The 21,115-nt window shown below is 42.8% G+C and overlaps 1 protein-coding gene across 10 annotated transcripts in view; it reads left to right on the top strand.

Moving 5' to 3' along the window:
• Positions 1-700: 700 nt before the first annotated feature.
• LOC118386766 (ephrin type-B receptor 3-like) overlaps positions 701-21,115 on the top strand; it is a 105,189-nt gene continuing 84,774 nt past the window's right edge. For all 10 annotated transcript variants that reach the window (XM_035774569.2, XM_035774568.2, XM_035774565.2 and 7 more), the window contains exon 1: positions 701-1,396. In XM_035774569.2, the coding sequence (XP_035630462.1) occupies positions 1,333-1,396 (64 nt within the window). In that variant the 5' untranslated portion in view covers positions 701-1,332. The remainder of the gene's footprint in view (positions 1,397-21,115) is intronic.

Here is a 21,115-nt window from a genome sequence, read left to right as displayed (position 1 = left end):
TTGTCATAGCCCACTGACTGTTCTTCAAATGCGCCTTCTCAATATGCAAGATTAGAGGCTAAAGCAACAATAGTGATTCACTAAACTATACGGTACAGTTTGTAAGCTTTTTAGATGTCTTCATATTAACATATTTACAACAGAACTGAAGTTTTTATCCATGTGCTTCAAGTGTGTAGCCTAATTATTGTTCTCAGTAAACTACAGCGAATCAAAATGCAACTTTTTGTTTTATTCCTCATATTATAATTTGTATTTCTTCAGAAACCGAGATTCTGAAAGTGTAGGTCTGTACACTGAGTGAGAATTGCACACAATTATACTTACAGAAAATCCCAGTGTTCATTGGGCTTTGCATTTTGAAAACACACAATGTCCATTGAAAACCCTGAATATTCGACTCTGTTTTAGACACATAATTGCTGCAATAGCTGAAAATTATTTTATCAAAAAGAAAATAAGCAGAAACTCCGTAGTGTTGCATAAAATCGACCACTATAACATGAGTATCCCGCAGGGGGCGCTCTGTCCGCGCTGAAACGCCTGATCTGGGATTCCCGAGAAAGGCAGTGTCCCTGGAGCATCAGTTTAACAAGCTGGTTGTGGGGGTGTGACCGTATAAGAGACTGACAGCTGCTTTAACCCCTCCTCCTATGCTCCCAGTCTCTCTCTCTCCCCGTCTCTCTCTCTCTCTCTCGTTCACTCTTCCCTTGTTTCTGCACGATCGTGCTCAATTCCAATCCACACATCGAGCGGAGCATAAGCTTTCTCCAGCCACACCGATAATTCGCTCAGGGACATTACTACAATATTACTACTACCAAGGATATTTTTTTTCGGGAATAACACTTGATCGTATACACGGGTAGGCTAAACTACAGACATAGCTGGACTGCATTATGGTATTAATACAAGAAGTGTGGAAATATCAAACGTCTTGACTTCAAAAAGTATTTGGATTATTCCCGACGGACCCCGTGAAACGGACTTACATTTCCCTGCGTAATCATAATAGCAAACATCATCGGGGATATTTACTGAATGGTTGTTGGGATTGCCAAATGCGAAGTTTACGGTTTGGACAACGTTTGCCCTTTCCCGTTTCTTGCATAAACCCATTGAAAAGTATTGAAAAGGAGAGGGCTCCTAGATTGCACAAAGCTTCTCATACCTCCTTCATATTGATATTTGTCTTGTTGGTTTTATGGAGGTAACTCTGGGTTTGGGTGCCAGACGCGGTTAGACTGGGTGCGTGGAGCTTCGGAACACCGGATTGTAATTCCTCCCTCCCGCTCTCCCCTGGGTTTATTTCATGTCCGGACTGACCGCTTTATGACAATGGATTACTTTCTGGGTTTATGCAGCCTCTTGCTTGCCATGGCGTCAGCTGTTGAAGGTAAGACACATTCGTATTTTTTTGTGGTTTATTATTGGCTACTGGTTTTTGGATTTTCGTTAAGACCCTATTCGCCATGGGTTTTAACGCCGAAACTCTCATGAGGTCCGCCAATGGGCTACAGCAGTGCGCATTGGTAGAAGCCGAAGCAGGGTAACACAAGTTTATCTCTCGTCGAGCTACAGCTCTCTTATTTATATTTTAGCATTTTAAACGATTTATTTTTATCAGGCTCTGAGAGAACATTTTGAACAGATATTAACTCGCTCCCACAGATAGCTTTGCGCAACGGCAGACAACCCCAAGTGCCTTACCATTGATAGCCGATTTTCAATACACATTTGTCATGCTCAACAGTCGTATCATTTCAAGGATGGTTGTGTATTTTTCCGCTTAAGATCATTCATTCTTCTTGATGCTTGCCTTTTCATTCTTACCCTAAGGAAATTAGCGCAACACTAGCCTATATCTCAACAGGGAGTCGGAGCTCTATGTAGGTTGCAGCTCCGCGGATCTGCAGCGCAATTGGTGCCCCAGACACTAAAATGTGTTCTAGTATTTTGGAAGGTTCATCATTGCATAAAATAGTGGATCAGTTTGAAAAGAAGCCTATCAAGTAATTACGTTTTTAGCAGATTTTGGCTTTCAAACCATTACATCAAGGTGTAGCCTAAATGTATATTTGCTATTGAATTATGATTAATTGCAAGTCAAGCGTTTGAGTCATTGTAAATTGGGATAATACACTATTTGTCTACACGATTACTGTGAAATATATTTAAATTTCATTCGTTAATACGTAGAGCAATTTTAGCGAAAGTAGTACACTTTTTCTGTCAAGCAGCAAACATGAAAACAAAAAGCGTTTTATTGTCTAACAGTGGACCATTTATTCATTGGTGTAGAATGGGGGAACAGATCTGGCACACAGTGAGTTTGAATGGGCCTACAGCTTGTAGGCTATTGCTGGCTTGTGTTACTGTTGCCACTAGAAAAGTAGGACAGTGTGTCACCGTTTTTACTAAATGGCGCTCTCCCACAGCTTTCTTGTCTACTTTCATGACTTATCAATACATTTTCAACTCCTTTGAATTTACACTGATAAAATAAGCTTTCTACGGTGTTGAACTTCGATTATACTTGAGAGAGAAACCGAATAGCATGCACTGTTTTATGATTCCTGGGATTATTTGATTACGAGCGAGCCTTGACCCAATTTCAGATCGTAATATAAAATGACATTATAATTGTGCGGGATTATAACATTATCATATTTAGACAGTGTTTTAAACAATCGGTTGTTCTGTTGTATTCAAAGTCGGCCTTTGAAGTTGTGGTAAAGTGAAGTAGGCTATAGCGCGGGTCAAAATAATGTAGGCCAACACGGTTTATCTGATAAACTTTGTTGTTTCATTGGTGCCCGCAATCATTCTGCATAAAGTAGACTATAGACCAACTCATTTCAAAAAGAAGCGGTAAATTATGAATTGGTTGGTATGTGCACTGAAATCCACATATTCACCTAGCCTATGTAGACTATATTAGGCCTGTTATTACACTGATACGAGGTAGCATTCAAGATATGCCTAGTGGGAGGCACTCATGTTGAGTGGTGTGTCAGGGTATATAACGGCACCGAAATTATGGGTGCAGCTTTTGAAATCAAATGTTCAAATCAAATTGTATTAGTCACAGGCGCCGAATACACACCTTACTGTGAAATGCTTACTTACGAGCCCCTAAACAACAATGCAGTTTAAAAAAAAATACTGATAAGAATAAGAGATAAAGTAACAAGTAATTAAAGAACAACAGTAAAATAACAATAGTGAGACTATATACCAGGGGGTACCGGTACAGAGTCAAAATGCGGGCAGGGCACCTGTTAGTTGAGGTAATATGTACATGTAGGTAACGTTATTCAAGTGACTATGCATAGATGGCAACAACAGAGAGTAGCAGTGGTGTAAAAGAGGGGGGCAATGCAAATAGTCTTTTTTGGGGGGGTGAAGTTGATGTATTTCGTTAGAACAGCCTATTTCCACCATAAGTGCTCCAATACATTTCTCTTCGCTGACCTGGTTCGGGGCTTAGCTAAGCGTTTAACATGGGCAGGTGATTTATGACATGCGCTGGAGACTTTTCTGAGAGGGAGCATAGTATATGGGGATTTCGGGAGAAGCGACCGCCCGGGGAACAATACACGACCACACGGAGCGTCTGGTCTGACCAGGAACTATAAACGAGAGAATGCCCCTATTTTTACCCAATTTACAGCAGCTCCTAACAAGGGACAGGTTAAAAGTAACATTGCACTGCTTTGGATAATACTTTTCCTATAACCTATTGAAAAGAAAACACCTTTAGTTTTTTTTGCATTATAGGTCATGTTTTCTCGTACGCTCAGCATCCACGTTCACGATTCCGTTGAATATGTTAAATTATTCATGAAACATATTCCTGATTAATTCATTCATTTGATACCCACATAGGTCTATTGTGTGACCTAATTCTGCACACATGAACTACGCCTAAACATCATAGTGTGACCATGTGACTTCTGCTTAATCTTTTGTTTAGCAAAAATGAGCCATAGTATTCTAGGTCTATTGGACGTTTTTACGCACTATGGTTGGCTTTAAAATGCCCTAGACTTCAACGTCATGTTGTTTGTAGTTGTTTGAAATGTTGTACTTGAAATACTTTGAAAACAAAGCCAAAGTCTCATCTTGTTAAAACCTCAGGAGGCCTACTGTACTGTACATGGCTACATAGATAAAGTGGCCAACAGCCGGGAGTTGTTTGAATGAAGCACTGTGGCTATCGGTTTTCTCGGCGCTCCATCGGAGACATAAATTGTCCCGATGACATTTTAGTGCACTGGGGGATTCGTTAATCTCTTTCCCCATTGTAAATTATGTTTATGATAGAGGTTTAAGATAGAGGCAGAAGCAGATATGTTAGCGGTGCACACAGCACACACAACAACATATATCACGATTCGCAGGCAATCTGGAACCGCGTTTACCCACTTTGACGCGTATTTAATTTCACTTATAGGTCCCATCCTTCACTTTGCAGCCTATTGTTTTTCTAGGGAAAGGATAATCATTTTCAATTCAAGCACGTTGAACTTCGTTTTTCCATTAGCCCACCCTCCCTCCTCAGTTCATGAATTCCCAGACAGTGCATAAGCTAACCTCACAGCACCAGTGTTTTGAAACCCGTGCAATTGACTGGGACTGGCTTGATTTACCATTGTCACTGCTTGCACGTTTGTAGATTGGCCTACTGGTGCAAACCGTATCAAGGTTATTTTGTATGGATTTCCCCCAACTAAAGTGCTGATTATTTGCTTTGATGAGTTTTTCACCATATTTAGCCCATGCCCATGGCATAATCGTTCTGTCTCGTAGCGCTGCTATTTATATTTGGTTGTGGTGTGCGTCAATCGGCGGCGAGCCTCGTACGCACCAGCTTGTGCTTTTATGCTGGGCCCAAGATCACACCTCTGCAGGCCTAATTTCCTGTCCTTAATTTGCAGTTGGCGAATCACTCACTCTCTCTCTCAAATCAATTAAAAGTATCTCTCTCTCTCTCTCTCTCTCTCTCTCGGCCAGGTTTAATCCTTCTCTCTTCAACGTGCCTGGAAGGCTCTTCATCATCATTATTATTGCTTGACCCATTTTGTTCGGCACACTTGTTCTGTGTTAAATAAGGGAAGCCTTACCCAGCTTTTTTTAGAACATGCTATTCTGTTTGAATGAACTAGGATTTTTGTAAACTTTTTACTAACCCTGTAGTGCGTCCAGAGAGATCCATTTCTGAGCGCCCACCTCGGAGAATCCATGTTATATTGGCCAATGCATTCAAAGTCAAATGCTCATCAAACGTCGTTAGGGATAATAATGGGCTTTATTGAATGGACAAAATACATTATTAGTACTAAGGTTAACAACTGTTATAACCAAACCCTCTTAGGGGCCGAGGGGGAAATTGGACGGCAGAATTTGTAAAACAGTTCACAATAAGCCGCAACTAGCACTTTCAATAATGAGACCTTGCTGGGGCACTACTGAATATGACAGAATCGACAGAATGTAGATTCTTGTCCACTGCTTATTGTTGTTGTTGTTAAAGATAGACTTTATTAGACCTAAACGAAATACTGACCAAAACAAAATGAGAATAACAGGGCTAAAAAGTACAGTGGATTTAATTGAATGCTTTAGATGTTTTAAATAATTTATGCAGTTTGTAATATATTTTTTTAAATAATTAGAACACTTACGAGTATTTTACGTATTAAAATAGCAAAATTATATGTATAGCCTATGCTAATAATATCATAATTTTATGTATTATCAATACGTTTTTGACTTTGCGTTAATGCTTTGAAAAAACTGTTTTAGGCCATGGTGGCCTAAGAAAATGCCTCTTGGGTTGCATGCTTTGGTGAACTATTGAAATTATTAATTATTTAAACTTCCCTACAGCCAGAGTTTCGCAATCGATGTGGCTATATTGATTTAGGACAACCTCGCTGCTCCGGCCTTTAACCGGATAATCAATAGAGTGATGCAAGAGATTGGCTTCCTTCCAATTGTCTGTGAACCAAATGGCTGCCACTTTTGACCAGTTGAATATCCCTGGCCTTACAATCTATTGGAGGGCAGGTCTTTATTGCAGAGTAGTCCACAGGATGAAACGTTGAAGTGCACCAATTAAGGCAATTTCTTAACAGGCGGTTGGAATCAAATGGTCTGGCGGATAGAGGGGTTGAGTGTGCCAATCTAATTGCCACGTAGGCCACTCTGAGAGAGCGAGACAGCGCGATGGCGATGAGCGCATATAAGGCTTTTACATTTTGCATGATTTTTGACTTTTTGAATTACATGGGTGAAAATATATTTGAATAATTTCAGTTTTTAGTATAGAATGATTGATTACAAAAAGCCTAGTTTATTTATGAAGTCTTTAGTTTTCATAAATTGATAGCATTACGGTTTATTAATATAAGGTTATGGTCTCTGTTTTCCATTCGGTGAATTATAGTTGTAGCCTATTTTATCATCTAATTTTGTTTATTGAACATGTTCTTGTCATGTAGAGTTTGGCCATGATTAAAAAGTATTCTGTATACAGTATTCTGTTGTGCTTAATAACATAATTGTGTAGGTATATTTTTCCATGTTCATTTTTTTTCCATCAATAATAATATGAACTTTTGTTCAAATAAAAGCAATATGATTAAGTAAACAATTGCATCCAAATTTGTTGGATTTTAGAGTAATTGAGCACTGATAATCTAAGGCAATAATATTAGGAAATGATAGTGGTGATGATGATACTTATAATAGTAGTATAATCATTGTAAAACTACAATGTTATGATTCCATCATTATAATCCAAATTATTCTCACAATTGTCAAATCATGATTCAGCCTGGAATTGTGAATCAATTGTGACTTTACAACTGGCAAATCGTCCATAAGAGAAGAATGACACCTGGAAAACAGTGGCATCTTCCACACTCTGGCACGGTATAGGTTAGATAGGGCCCCATTGAGTTGAAGGTCACGTGCTAAGGAGAGGCCATGTTGAACAGATGTTCAGTGTCTTTGGTTCAGATTGGCGTAAGGCGCTCAGACGGGGTTTGATTGGTGGGGGGCTGTGGCTGTGCAGCGAGAGCGAGAGAGCTGACAGGCTTATTGATGCTATGGGACTCAGGAGTGCTTATGTGAATGGTCACATCCCACTGGGAACAGACGTCAATTCAACATCTATTCCACGTTGGTTCAACATTGTTTCAGTCAGTGTGTGCCCAGTGGGATGTGAATGCTGATGTTACAGTCACGTAGAACATGAACGTTTGCTCACATATCCATATACAACATTTGCACACCAGGAACCGCTATGTCATAGAAGAAAACTAGGTGACCTTTTTGGATGGACAATATGGACAGTGGGTCTATTAGGGTTACTGTAAAGCCTACATTTTGGATGCCATAAGGACAGAATATTCTGGGTGGATTTATTGTGCTGTGAAGTGAATGGCTGGCTAATTAACGTATAAGTGGTTGGTTGCAGACCTTCGTGTGTGGGTGTGTGTGTGTGCTTACGGCGATCCCCCTTTCTTCCTCTAAAGGGCTGTCCTGCAGCTGATGAAGGGTCTTGTCGAATAGAAGGTCTTTGACACCCGCTCCTGAGAGCGTGAGGAGCAAATGTGTCTGGGCCTGCCCACTGCCAAATTCCCACTGGTGCTGTCTACAGCCAGCCGAGCGGAACGAGGGAGAAGAGGGAGACAAAAAAAGATGGGGATTGAAAGAAAGAGAATGAGAAGAAGAGAGAAAGTGAGAGTGAGAGAGAGAGAGAGAGAGAGAGAGGGGACTTGCACTCCGCCTGGAGAGAGCGAGATGGGTGGCTGTGGCACGGCTTTAGGGCCGTGTCTTATATCACAGTGCCAACTGCCGAGGCCAACAGAGACAGCTCAAGCCACCTAAACAAAGTCACATGATGGCAGCTGGCGTTAGGGTAGTAGCGCCACTCCTTTACCTCTTTAGTCACTGTCAAAGTCAGAAGGTGCTTTCTCTGAGGTTTTTCCCTTTCAAGTCGACTATAAAAGTTTTTCAACCGAAAATGTGTGACTAAAAGGGATTGTGGGTATGTGCGTGCAGGGTGGGTGTTACCACTTGGCCCCTTAGTCTGCTTTCGTTTAAAAAAATAGTTTCCATCCAACTGGAACCATATTAATGAGTTTCAAAATTCTGGTGAAATGCTATACATAATGTTAACTTCCATCAAAGTAGGCATTTTATAGGCCCCTTCCACATCGGACGTCCATAAAGCGCAGCTGAAATGACCATGTGTGACAACTCGGTTGGGTTAGAATGGGGGGTGCGTTCAGCAGGGAACAACGCTGTAGAACAGTCTGATAGAAAATGTTATGTAGAACAAACTTTCCAATCTGACGTCTAGAATAAGGAATCGTGTCGTCTTTATTTCGTGACATTTCTATCTGCATCGTTCCACAACGTTTGCTTGCTGAACGTGGCTTTGTTAGGCCCCAGTGTGTTTTCTTCTGCTGCAACTGAGGACCTACGCCTTTTGACCTTCTGTCGGTTCGAAACAAGGAAGTCACTGCATCTTAACCAAGCCAGTCTTTTTATTCAGTAACAATTGGCTTCCCAAACAAAATCAAACCTTTTGGGCCATGCTTGTTTGAATAAAAATGGTATTAAGGATGAAAAAGAAAACAAGTGGTGATTTTATTGTATTGTATTTATTGTACAGGGAAATATGCATGCACAGCCACTCATGCCTGTCGACACACATAAACACTCATGCAGGGATACAAACAGACAAGCCAATAGCGCTGAAGTGTGCTTGAGCATCACTCGACGCCAGCTAGCAGTTCAGGGCCAATGTGCTATTCACATGTAGGTCGGGGGCGCTCGGGGGATAAGACGAACACACTTTATGAGCATGCCATGGTCATTACTCTGCCGAGAGTCACTTGGCGAGAGCCGAGCTGACTTCTCCTTCTGCAATGCACAGTGGTTTGATCCGTTTCAGCCCCCCCTCCATTTTTTTACGAGCTACAGGCTCTTGTAACCAATTTTGCTGATAGAGCAGAAAGGGATCTTTGATATTTGTCTTTTCAAAAACACAGTCACATCTGTCGGCTGTTCCAAAATTGAGTGCCTGGAGGAAAAAGCTATCACCTGGTTTCAGCTTCGCAAGTCTTGTTAAAATGTAAGAGAAAGAAGAAAAGGGGCCAACTCTAAGATATTTTTAACATATTGAAATAGTTGAATGTAAGCTTTAGCTCCAGACACTTGGTTGTATTTTGGATACATTTTTAAAGACTGGCAACACATTTTGCTACTTTTCAAAATGACTACCATAAAGAGAAGGTGTGATGATACGGGATCTTGGAGGCACTGACTGAAGTCGCGGTTAGTGCGCTAGGTGTGAACGTCCACTTTGATTAATGGAACTAGATGTGTGAAGCGAGTGTGTATCGTGTGTGAATGGTGGTGTGTGTGTGTGTATGTTCAATGTGCCTGTGTGTCTTCATGGCGTGGGAGTCGAGAGTTACAGTTGGCACTAAAACTCCATCCGTTCACTCCTTCTCCTAAGAGTTAAAACACCCAGCTCCACCTGCTCCCAATCTACACTTCAAACAACACACACTGCCAAAAGGAAGCTTCTTCTCATGAATGGGTGCAGACTTTACCATACCCCCTATTACCACTTACCAATGTTGACAGTACTCACTCTTAATGACTTAAAAAGGGTTTCTCAACGTGATGCAGCTTGCATAGAATGTACGATAGTCGAGAGTGACTGTCACGCCCTGGCCATAGAGAGGCCTTTTATTCTCTATTTTGGTTAGGCCAGGGTGTGACTAGGGTGGGCATTCTATGTCCTTTTTCTATGTTTTTGTAGTTCTTTGTTTTTGGCCGGGTATGGTTCTCAATCAGGGACAGCTGTCTGTCGTTGTCTCTGATTGAGAACCATATTTAGGTAGCTCTTGCCCATATGGGTTTTGTGGGTAGTTGCTTTCTGTTTTTGTGTCTGCACCAGACAGAACTGTTTTCGGTTGTTCTCTTTGTTGTTTTGTTAATCAGTGTTCAGTTCCATTATTAAAATGACGAACACGTACCACGCTGCGCTTTGGTCCTCACCTTCTTCCACCAACGGCCGTTACAGTGACGATAATCCTCACAGTCCCCACTATGACCTCCTGAAGTTTTTGTCTGTGGGAAGAGTTCCGCTAACCTTTGCATTGAACGTTAAAGACCTTCAATGCCCTATGCTCCTTTAAATGCATGAATAAGCATACCAAGTTAGGGGACAAAGACAAAAATGCAGTGAGGCATCTTTTTGTCTTTACGTGCATCCTGTGCACTAAAAGACCAAATGCCTTGGTGTTGAGTTGAGGCAGACATTGTTTTACTGCCTAGCCAATCTGACACTTCTCCATTTGGGGAGACGGGACTGAGGGAGCTGTGAAGTGTGTGTGTTTCTCTGACTATTTGGTCTTTGTCTCTGAGTGTGTGTGTGACCATAGTGTATTTTCCAGTGGTGTAAAAAGTACCCAATTGTCATACCAGAGTAAAAGTATAGATACCTTAATAATAGAAAGTTACTCTAGTAAAAGTCAGCCAGTAAAATACTACTTGAGTAAAAGTCTAAAAGTATTTTGTTTTAAATATACTTAAGTATCAAAAGTAAATGTAATTCTATAAATATTCTTAATTAAGTATCAAAAGTAAAAGTATAAATAATTTGAAATTCCTTATTTTAAGCAAAGCAGACGGCACTATTTTCTTGTTTTTAAAATGTAAGAATAGCCAGGGGCGCACTCCAACACGCAGACATTAGTTACAAAAGATGCATTTGTGTTTAGTGAGTGCGCCAGAACATACGCAGTAGGGATGACGTAGTGTTCTCTTGATAAGTGCGTGAATTTCACTATTTATCTTTTCTGCTAAGCATTCAAAATGTAACTAGCACTTTGAGTTGCCAGGGAAAAATGTATGGAATAAAACATGCAATATTTTCTTTAGGAATGTAGTGAAGTAAAAGTAGTCAAAAATGTAAATAGTAAAGTAAAGTACCCCAAAAAACTACTTAAGTAAAAATATTTTACATCACTGTTATTTTCAGTGGTGGAAGCCCCTGTGGGGGGCACAGAGTGCTGTCCCTCACAGAGCTATTGAGAGAACTTGATCTGTTATAAGGGAATGAGATGCTTTATGGAAAGGAAAGGGGGATACCTAGTCAGTTGTCCAACTGAATGTATTTAACTGAAATGTGTCTTTTGCATTTATCCCAAACACTCTGAATCGGAGAGGTGCGGGGGGCTGCCTAAATCGACATCCACGTCTTTGGTGCCCGGTGAACAGTGGGTTAACTACCTTGCTCAGGGGTAGAACCACAGATTTGTACCTTTATGCAATCCAAGGCAATAGGTTTAATATATAAATCTAAGGACCCCCATCTGTAGTTGGGCTTCCGTGTGGCACAGCAGTCTAAGGCACTGCATCTCAGTGCTAATGGCGTCACTATAGACCCTGGTTCGATCCTGGGCTGTATCACAACCAGCTGTGATTGGCAGTCCCACAGGGCAGTGCACAATTGGCCCAGCGTCATTCGGGTTTGTCCGGGGTAGGCCGTCATTGTAAAATACAATTTTATTCTTAACTGACTTGCCTAGTTAAATAAAGGTTGAATAAAAATAGCCTCATAGGAGATGTCTTGTCATTGTGATTTGTTTATATATTCATGTTTCCTCTGTAGATTGTTTATCTACAGCAAGCTTTAATCATGTAGCGAATGAGTGTCCTTGTCAAGTGTTTGTGAAGATATCTTTTTGTAGGATTCAATCTTGGCGTACCATTTGAAAGAATTACATTTCTGAGCGTGGTTTGATCAAACCTGATGTGACTTCTATTATTATCATTGGCAGATGTTCTAATACCTGCAAGGGGTTTGAAACATGCAGACAGTTGAAAGACCCCTGCTGGACCCACTGGAATATGGTGCTTGATGAGATGGAGATAGACATAGACAGTAGAGAGAGTGATAAAAACACGATATCTACTTTAATCTAATTAAGATGAAACTATATGGTGACTAAACCACCACACCAGCTCACATATATGGTGTATCAGAAGAGCCTTTTGATCTCTAGGCATGAGTCCAGCCGATAGCTACATCTGCAAGGTGACATATCTCAGCAAGGCAGTGAGAGTGTTCACCCAGGGCAGCCCTTTTCTACAGGGATTATCCACAAACCCCCTGCCTTGCGAGAAGCCTCCCATACTGGGTGAGAGATGTATGATTGCAGGGTTGAGCTTCGTGCTCTGGTTCTCCACTGAGCCGCAGTCGAAGGCTTATCAGTTACTGAAGCTGAACCTGAACCGAGAGAGAGAAAGAGAACAACAGAGAAATAAAGAGAGTGAGAGAGAGGCAGAGAGAAAGCCACTTGGTTCAGTGTTGGCAAGACAGTTAATTTCAAAAGGTGTTGAAAGTGTTGACAATGCGGGACAGTGTGACCCATGTGAGATTTGGGGGGAGCTGTGGTAAAATGAGGGTGGAAGAGGGGGTGAGGAAGGAGAGGTAAAGGGGGTTGAAGGTGGTGGTGGTGGGCTCTGGGAAGGTGTGAGCATCAGAGAAGGAAGATTTTATTTCCTACCTTGGACCAGTGTTACATATCTACTATATCCTCTCATCTTCAATTAGACTAGCTTAATCCAGTTTTTGCCTGGGAAGAAAGATCCAGCTTTCTTTCTTTCTTTCTTTCTTTCTTTCTTTCTTTCTTTCTTTCTTTCTTTCTTTCTTTCTTTCTTTCTTTCTTTCTTTCTTTCTTTCTTTCTTTCTTTCTTTCTTTCTTTCTTTCCCTCTCTCCATTTATCTTTCTCTCTCTCACTCACCACCCAGGTTACAAAATGAAAAGTCTGAGCTGTGATGCAGGCTGGAAGGAATCCGCGGTTGTTTTTAATGAAATTGACAAAGCAACCGAGTACCGATCAATGGCAACATTGTGCCACAAGTCAGCATCTCTGACCATGTCAGAGAGACAGAGACACTGCAAGAGAGATCGACGGAGAGATAGAGAGACTGCAAGATAATCAGCTGTGTAGCGCTAGGGCAAATATTCAAACGGCATTGTTTGCTTTTGCTCAACCGTTTATGAGATTATACTGTCCAATAACTTTTATTGTCGCTTAATTCAAGGAACTATAGGGCTGTATATCTTCTGTGATGATTTAGCGCGTGAACAGAACTCCACGGGCTTATCCACGGGCAGCCGTTTAGGCCCTGAGTTTGTAACTGGGTAGACAGATTGGCGCTGTGGTTTGCCAAAGAGGAAGAATGAAAAGTTCACCGGTCATCATTCAAACAGGTAGACTTTTAAACAAACCGGAGACAATTACTCCCGTTCTCTCCTCTGTTTACTTTCTCTTTCTTCACCTCCGTCACTCTTTCATTCTATCCTTTCCCACCCTTTAATAGTTTGGTTGTAATTGTAGTAATATTTTCCCATCCCATTATCTGCCAGCCTTGTAATATAGAAATCCCAAAAGCTAGGAGACAGGGATATTTACTGCCCCATGGTGCTTTGATGTGTCCACTTGTTGATAAGGGCTGACAGTCAGATGACTCACTTCCTCTATTGAAGTGGAAAGAGGAGTCTGCGGTTCTCTGCCTCGTTCTGTGACATTGTTTCCCATGAACACCGACACTTACATGACATGTTTGCAATGGCATTCTCTTTCAACCTGTCCCCATCGCCCTTGGCTTCTCCAAGAACTGGTTCCAAAGTTGTCAGACATCACAAAAAGAGAGATTAGTACAAATGGAGGAAAACACGCAAGGTCTTCAATGGGCTGTAATTCAATCTGTTGCTGTAGGGTGTCGGAGGGTGCCTAAGTGCAAGGAACGTGAGGTGTAGCAGGTTTTCAATACCCGACAGAATGGTGAATAGTGTGAAAACAATCGCCAGGGACATGAAAGCGAGCAGGAACACACAGCAGAGTCAAATAACACCCGACCAGATGGGAATGGTCAGTGAACAAGGGGGTCGATGTTTATACCATTGGTGTCAGAAGACGGATCTGAAAACATTAACCCCAAAGACACTTTTGCCCTCTCTGAATCCCTATGGGACCGGGGGCTAAAAGTGTGGTGATGATTAGAGATTCAATTTAGCTCTCCATCAATCAATGCTGGTGGGAGGAAGGTGAGTGCTGTTGATAGCCCAGCCTCTTAATACCAGACTGGGTTGGTCTCTTGGGAGTAGGCGTTTTTTCTGCTTTACTAATTAAGCTGCAAAGCTGCCACTGCACTTACTTATTAATGAATCTTCGCTTCGATTGGTGCTGGAGACCGCGAGGTAACTCGACTCTAAACCCTAATTAGTCCATCACTAATGGCTGAGTTTCTCGACAATCCATACATTCTAAACATATACCGTTAGCCGGAACATGCCATCGCACTTCTGACCTTCACTTCTGGTCTTGTGTTGCTTGTTTGAGAGCAAATTTGAGAATTTCCCCCTCATGGAACTTTATTTCCATCTGGACACCCATATTGAAGTCGTATGCAGGTACTTTTTGAGTAGGTACTTTAATTTAGTTTAAGCTACAGTATTTAATCCCTCTCCCAGATCCTCCTCTTAGTGTGCTTGGTGTCATTTGACTACAAACCTCAAGAGAGATCAAATGGGATGAGGTGTCACACCCTTTGATTTCCTCCACAGCATAAGTGCTAACAGAAAGTCAGGATGTGGCACAAACATTCTCCCATCTCATTTCCACACTTTGTTTGTGATGCTCATTCATAGACGAGCAGGTTGAAAAAAATCATGCACCCCTGACAATGCGGGTCAATAAGATGTCACACGCACAAACCACGTCAGTCATGTAACCAAAACTTTACCCCCACGCAGACTAGCTAAGTTTGTCTAGTTTTAGTGGTGGTGGTGACATCACTGCTCAGGGACAGTGAGTCCGTCCGTCTATTCATCGCAGCCTTGTATGGTGTGGCTTTTAGAGCTATAAACGCAGGTTCTGAGTCAGATTTACAGGCCCCTGTGCTTTGGGCCTCATTAGTTTATCCCCACTCTTAGTGGTTCTTTGCGGTTCAGGGTCAGGTCTAGGGATGCGTCCCAAATGCCACCATGTTCCCTACATAGTGCACTACATTTGACCAGACCCCTACGGAAAGTAGTGCCCTACATGGAGAATAGGGTGCCATTTGGGAAGCTACCTATGACTAATCAGGCAGGGGTTGATCCACGCCCTGTGGTCTGGACTGACTCGGCCAGTCCCAAACAAACCCCACCTAACCCAGACCATCAAGAGCTCTCCTATATATGTTTTCGTGTGTGTGTCTAAGGTAGATGGCAACTATAGTATGTGTGTGTTCATTGAATTAGGTTGCATATTTTGTCTGGGATATAGGTAGGTATAGTACATTTAGAATACTTTATTTGAGTTAACCAGGCAAGTGACATTGAGATGAACATCTCTGTTTCAAGAAAGCAGTCTTGTATTTGAATAGCCAATTAATTTGTAGCCAATTCATTTGTCATAGTTCTTATAGCTCTCAGCTGTGGTCACAGAAATAGCTGAAAGCTATAACTGAATGATGAGGCAAGTCATCAGAATATGATCTTTATTAATTTGCCTGTTGGCTTTGCTGCCATGGGCAGTGTTTTGGGGTCACAGTGAGGCAGAAGGGTAAAATATTGGAAGTCAACATTATAGCATGAAACTCACTGCCGATAGACTGCCGATAGACTTCGTATCACAGTGGGAGGCCGTTCCTTCTCTTGAAAGACTCAGTAGCAACAAACCTACCGATTCTACTTGTAGAATCGCAATGTTCATCAGTGGCCAACCACTTGACTTTGAGCCAATTAGAGAGCATGAAACCCCACATGGGGGAGCTAACAAAAAAAGGATAATCGGGCATTTTCTCCATATATCCATGGGATGATCCTGTCTCACTTCATATGCAATGAAGGCTATGGGATGGTAGCCAAGTGCACAGATACAATGATACAATACACACAATACTAAAATCTTCCCTCAAGCTTATTGACCACTGTAGCTATTATTGACATTATAATTAAGTCACAATGGATTAGCTAGTTTCCATGAAACAGCTGCCGGTGTTAGCTGCCGGGTTAGTGCAGTGTCCTTAGCTAGCTAGCTAGGTTGTTCTAGCTAGCAAATATGCTAACGTTAGCTGGCTAGCTAAATATTTGGCTATGGGCTGGCACTGGCAGTAAATCAAATCGAATTTAATTTGATTGGTCACATACACATGGTTAGCAGATGGTATTGCGAGTGCAGCAAAATGCTTATGCTTCCAGATCCGACAGTGCAGCAGTATCTAACAGGTAATATCTAACAATTTAACAACAAACCTAATACACACAATCTAGTAAAGGAATGGGATAAGAAGATATAAGTATAAAATATATGGATGAGCAGTGACAGAGCAGCTAAGATGCAATAGATAGTAAAGAATAGATAGTGAAGGATACAGTATACAGTATATACTGTACATATGCGATGAGTAATGTGAGATATGTAAACATTCTTCAAGTGGCGTTAATAAAGTGACTAGTGTTCCGTTTATTTAAAGCGGCCAATGATATCACGTCTGTAGTTAGGCAGCTACCTCTCTGTGCTAGTGGTGGCTGTTTAACAATCTGATGGCCTTGAGATAGAAGCTGTTTTTTAATCTCTCTGTCCCAGCTTTGATGCACCTGTACTGACCTTGCCTTCTGGATGGAAGCGGGGTGAACAGGTACTGGCTCGGGTGGTTATTGTCCCTGATTATCTTCTTTTTTACCTTCCTGTGACATCTGGTGTTGTAGGTGTCCTGGAGGGCAGGTAGTGTGACCACGGTGATGTTTTGTGCAGCCTGCTCCACCCTCTGGATAGCCCTGCAGGTGTGGGCGGTGCAGTTGCCATACCAGGCGGTGATACAGCCCGATTGTGCACCTGTAAAAGTTAGTGAGGGTTTTTGGTGACAAGCCACATTTTTTCAGCCTCCTGAGGTTGAAGAGGCCATGTTGCGCATTCTTCACCACACTGTCTGTGTGCGTGGATCATTTCAGTTTGTCGATGATATGTTCACCGAGGACCTTAGATATTTCCACCTTCTCCACTGCTGTCCCGTCGATGTGGGTAAGGGGGTGCTCCCTTTGTTTCCTGAAGTCCACGATCATGAGAGAGGTTATTTTCCTGAAACCACACTCCGGGGGGCCTCACTTCCTCCCTGTAGACTGTGTCGTCGTTGTTGGTAACTAAGCCTGCCACTGTAGTGTCGTCTGCAAACTTGATGATTGAGTTGGAGGCGTGCTTGGCCACGGGTGTGCTTGGCCATGGGTGAACAAGGAGTACAGGAGAGGGCTGAGAACACACCCTTGTGGGGCCCCAGTGTTGAGGATCAGCGAAGTGGAGATGTTGTTTCCTACCTTTACCACCTGGGGGCGGCCCGTCAGGACGTTCAGGACCCAGTTGTACAGGGCGGGGTCGAGATCCAGGGTCTCAAGCTTAATGATGAGTTTGGAGGGTACAATGGTGTTGAATGCTGAGCTGTAGTCAATGAACATCATTCTTCCGTAGGTATTCCTCTTGTCCAGATGGGATAGGGCAGTGTGCAGTGTGATGGCGATTGCATCGTCTGTGGACCTGTTGGGGTGGCATTGGAGTGGGTCTAGGGTGACAGGTAGAGTGGATGTGATATGATCCTCGCCTAGTCTCTCAAAGCACTTCATGAGTACTACGGGGAGATAGTCATTTAGTTCAGTTACCTTACTATGGGGATTATTACAGTATGGAATATGGTGAGTGAATTAAATAGTTTCTTCATCATCTTGCTAGGTAGTTATGTAGCTGTGGCCATCAGGCTAGTAACAACAAGGGCTTTCTACAAAATAGCATCATTAGCAAAGTAGCTTCAAAATCTAGACAATTAGCAATATGCACAGATATGCATTGCCAAACAACGCTACTGCCACCTTCTGGTTTGGAGTATTTTAACAAGGCTGAGGTATTGCTCGCCTGATGTAGAGTACCTTATGAAAAGCTGTAGACCACACTATAGACCAAGAGAATTCTCATCTATATTATTCGTAGCCGTCTATTTACCACCACAGATCGATGCTGGCACTAAGACCACACTCAACCAACTCAACCAACCATAAGCAAACAAGAAAATGCTCACTCAGATGCGGCTTTCCTGGTGGCCGGGGACTTTAATGCAGGCAAACTTAAATATTTTTACCAGCATGTCACATGTGCAACCAGAGGGGAAAAAAACTCTACACCACCTTTAGTCCACACACAGAAATGCATACAAAGCTCTCCCCCGCCCTCCATTTGGCAAATCTGACCGTAAGTATATCCTCCTGATTCCTGCTTACAAGCAAAAACTGAAAGCAGGAAGTACCAGTGATTCGCTCAATACGGAAGTGGTTAGATGATGCGGATGCTACGCTACAGGACTGTTTTGCTAGCACACACTGGAATATGTTCCGGGATTCATCTCATGGAATTGAGGAGTATACCACCTCAGTCATCAGCTTCATCATTAAGTGCATACACTACGTCGTCCCCACAGTGACAGTACGTAAATTACATATCCCAAAAAGAAGCCATGGATTTCAGGCAAAATCCACATCGAGCTAAATCTAGAGCTGCCGCTTTCAAGGATCGGGACACTAATCCGGACGCCTATAAGAAATCCCGCTATGCCCTCAGACGAACCATCAAACAAGCAAAGCGTCAATACAGGATTTAGATTGAATTCTACTACACCGGCTCTAATGCTCATTGTGGCAGGGCTTGAAAACTATTATGGACTACAAAGGGAAACCCAGATGCGAGCTGCCCAGTGACGTGAGCATACCAGACCTTCACAAAGCCGCAGGGCCAGATGGATTACGAGGACGTGTATTCAAAGTATGCATGGACCAACTGTCAAGTGTCTTCACTGACATTTTCAAACTCTCCCTGACTGAGTCTGTAGTACTTATGTGTTTCAAGCAGACCACCATAGTCCCTGTGCCCAAGGAAGCGAAGGTAACCTGCCTAAATGATTACCGCCCTGTATCACTCATGTCAGTAGCCATGAGGTGCTTTGAAGGGCTGGTCATGGCTCACATCAACGGCATCCGGATACCCGAGACCCACTCCAATTCGCATACCGCCCCAACAGATCCACAGTTGATTAATCTCAATCGCACTCCACACTGCCCTTTCCCACCTGGACAAAAGGAACACCTATGTGAGAATGCTGTTCATTGACTACAGCTCAGTGTTCAACACCATAGTGGCCACGAAGCTCATCACTAAGCTAAGGACCCTGGGACTAAACACCTACCTCTGCAACTGGATCCTGGACTTCCTGATGGGCTGTTCCCAGGTGGTAAGTTTATGCAACAACACGTCTGCCATGCTCATCCTCAACACTGGGGCCCCTCAGAGGTGTGTACTTAGTCTCCTCTTGTACTCCCTGTTCACCACGACTGCGTGGCCAAACACGACTCCAACACAATCATTAAGTTTGCTGACGACACAACAGTGGTGGGCCTGATCACCGACAACAATGAGACAGCCTATAGGGAGGAGGTCAGAGAACTGGCAGTGTGGTGACAGAACAACAACCTCTTCCTCAATGTGAGCAAGACAAAGGAGCTGATAGTGGATTACAAGAAAAGGCGGGCCAAATAGGCCCCCATTAACAGGCCCCCATCAACAGAGCTTTAGTGGAGCTTGTCGAGAGTTTCAAGCTCCTTGGTGTCCACATTACCAACAATCTATCATGGTCCAAGCACACCAAAACAGTTGTGAAGAGGGCACGACCAAACCTTTTCTCCCTCAGGAGACTGAAAAGATTTGGCATGGGTCCCCAGCTCCTCAAAACGTTTTACAGCTGCACCATCGAGAGCATCCTGATCAGTTGCATAACCTCCTGGTAGGGTAGAGGGTAGTGCGTACAGCCTAGTACATCACTGGGGCCAAGCTTCCTGCAATCCAGAAGCTATATAATAGGCGGTGTCAGAGGAAATCCCATAATATTGTCAGAGACTCCAGTCACCCAAGTCATAGACTGTTTTCTCTGCTACCGCATGGCAAGCGGTACCGGAGCGCCAAGTCTCGGACCAAAACGGCTCCTGAAAAGCTTCTACCCCCAGGCCATAAGACTGCTGAACAACTATTCAAATGGCCACCTGACTATTACATTGACCCCCCCCACCCCCTCGCTGTTTATTATCTATGCATAGTCACCTCACCCCTACCTACATGTATAAATTACCTCTAACCTGTACTCCCACACACTGACTCGGTACCAGTACCCCCTGTATATAGCCCTGTTATTGTTATGTTATTGTGTTACTTTTTAGTATTTTTTACTATTGTTTATTTTGTAAATATTTTCTTTACTCCTCTTGAACTGCACTGTTGGTTACTAATTAAGGGCTTGTAAGTAAGCATTTCACGGTCTACACTTGTATTCGGCGCATGTGACAAATAAAGTTTGATTTGATGACAGGAACATGGGTGTGGTCAAAAGGTCTGTAATTATTTGCTAAATGGCATATATTATGACTGTCACCACCAAACGAGAATCTAAGGTATGCATGTTTTTCTGCCTGTGTGTATGTGTACATGTGTTTAAGAGAGAGAGAGTCTTTAGAAAGATACCTCTGATCAAACCTAAACCGGTTAAATCCTTCTCGCTCACCAAGAGCACTTATTAACCCTATTTTTTTGTCAGGGTTACGTAACCCTTTGTCCGCCTCCATCCCTGAGTGTATATTATTGAGTGTGTGTGGGTGAGTCAGTCTATCCACTATCACATCCCGTACCATCACCCAGTGCGATTGGCAGCCTACCAGGCAATATTGACTCAACAACTTGAAGTGAGCTGTCAAAACAGTTCATGTATAGATCAGCGATCAACTCTGGTTGGATTTGAAATGACATTTCCAGTCCTTTGACATCTGTTATTTATCCCTCGAGCCATATAGCCACAGTTGCTCCCTCTGTCCCTTTTATCTCCCTCCCTCACTCCCCCTCTGCGTCCCTGCTGCGCGTTGGCCTCTATTGCCCTCAATCACACTAGCCGCTAGATAGACTAGTACAGGCTTCATAGGATGTTTGCCTCAGGGGCTACACATAC

Source organism: Oncorhynchus keta, chromosome 8 (assembly GCF_023373465.1).
Source record: "Oncorhynchus keta strain PuntledgeMale-10-30-2019 chromosome 8, Oket_V2, whole genome shotgun sequence".
NCBI classification, from domain to species: Eukaryota; Metazoa; Chordata; class Actinopteri; order Salmoniformes; family Salmonidae; genus Oncorhynchus; species Oncorhynchus keta.
This window is presented reverse-complemented; position numbering and strand designations above follow the sequence as displayed.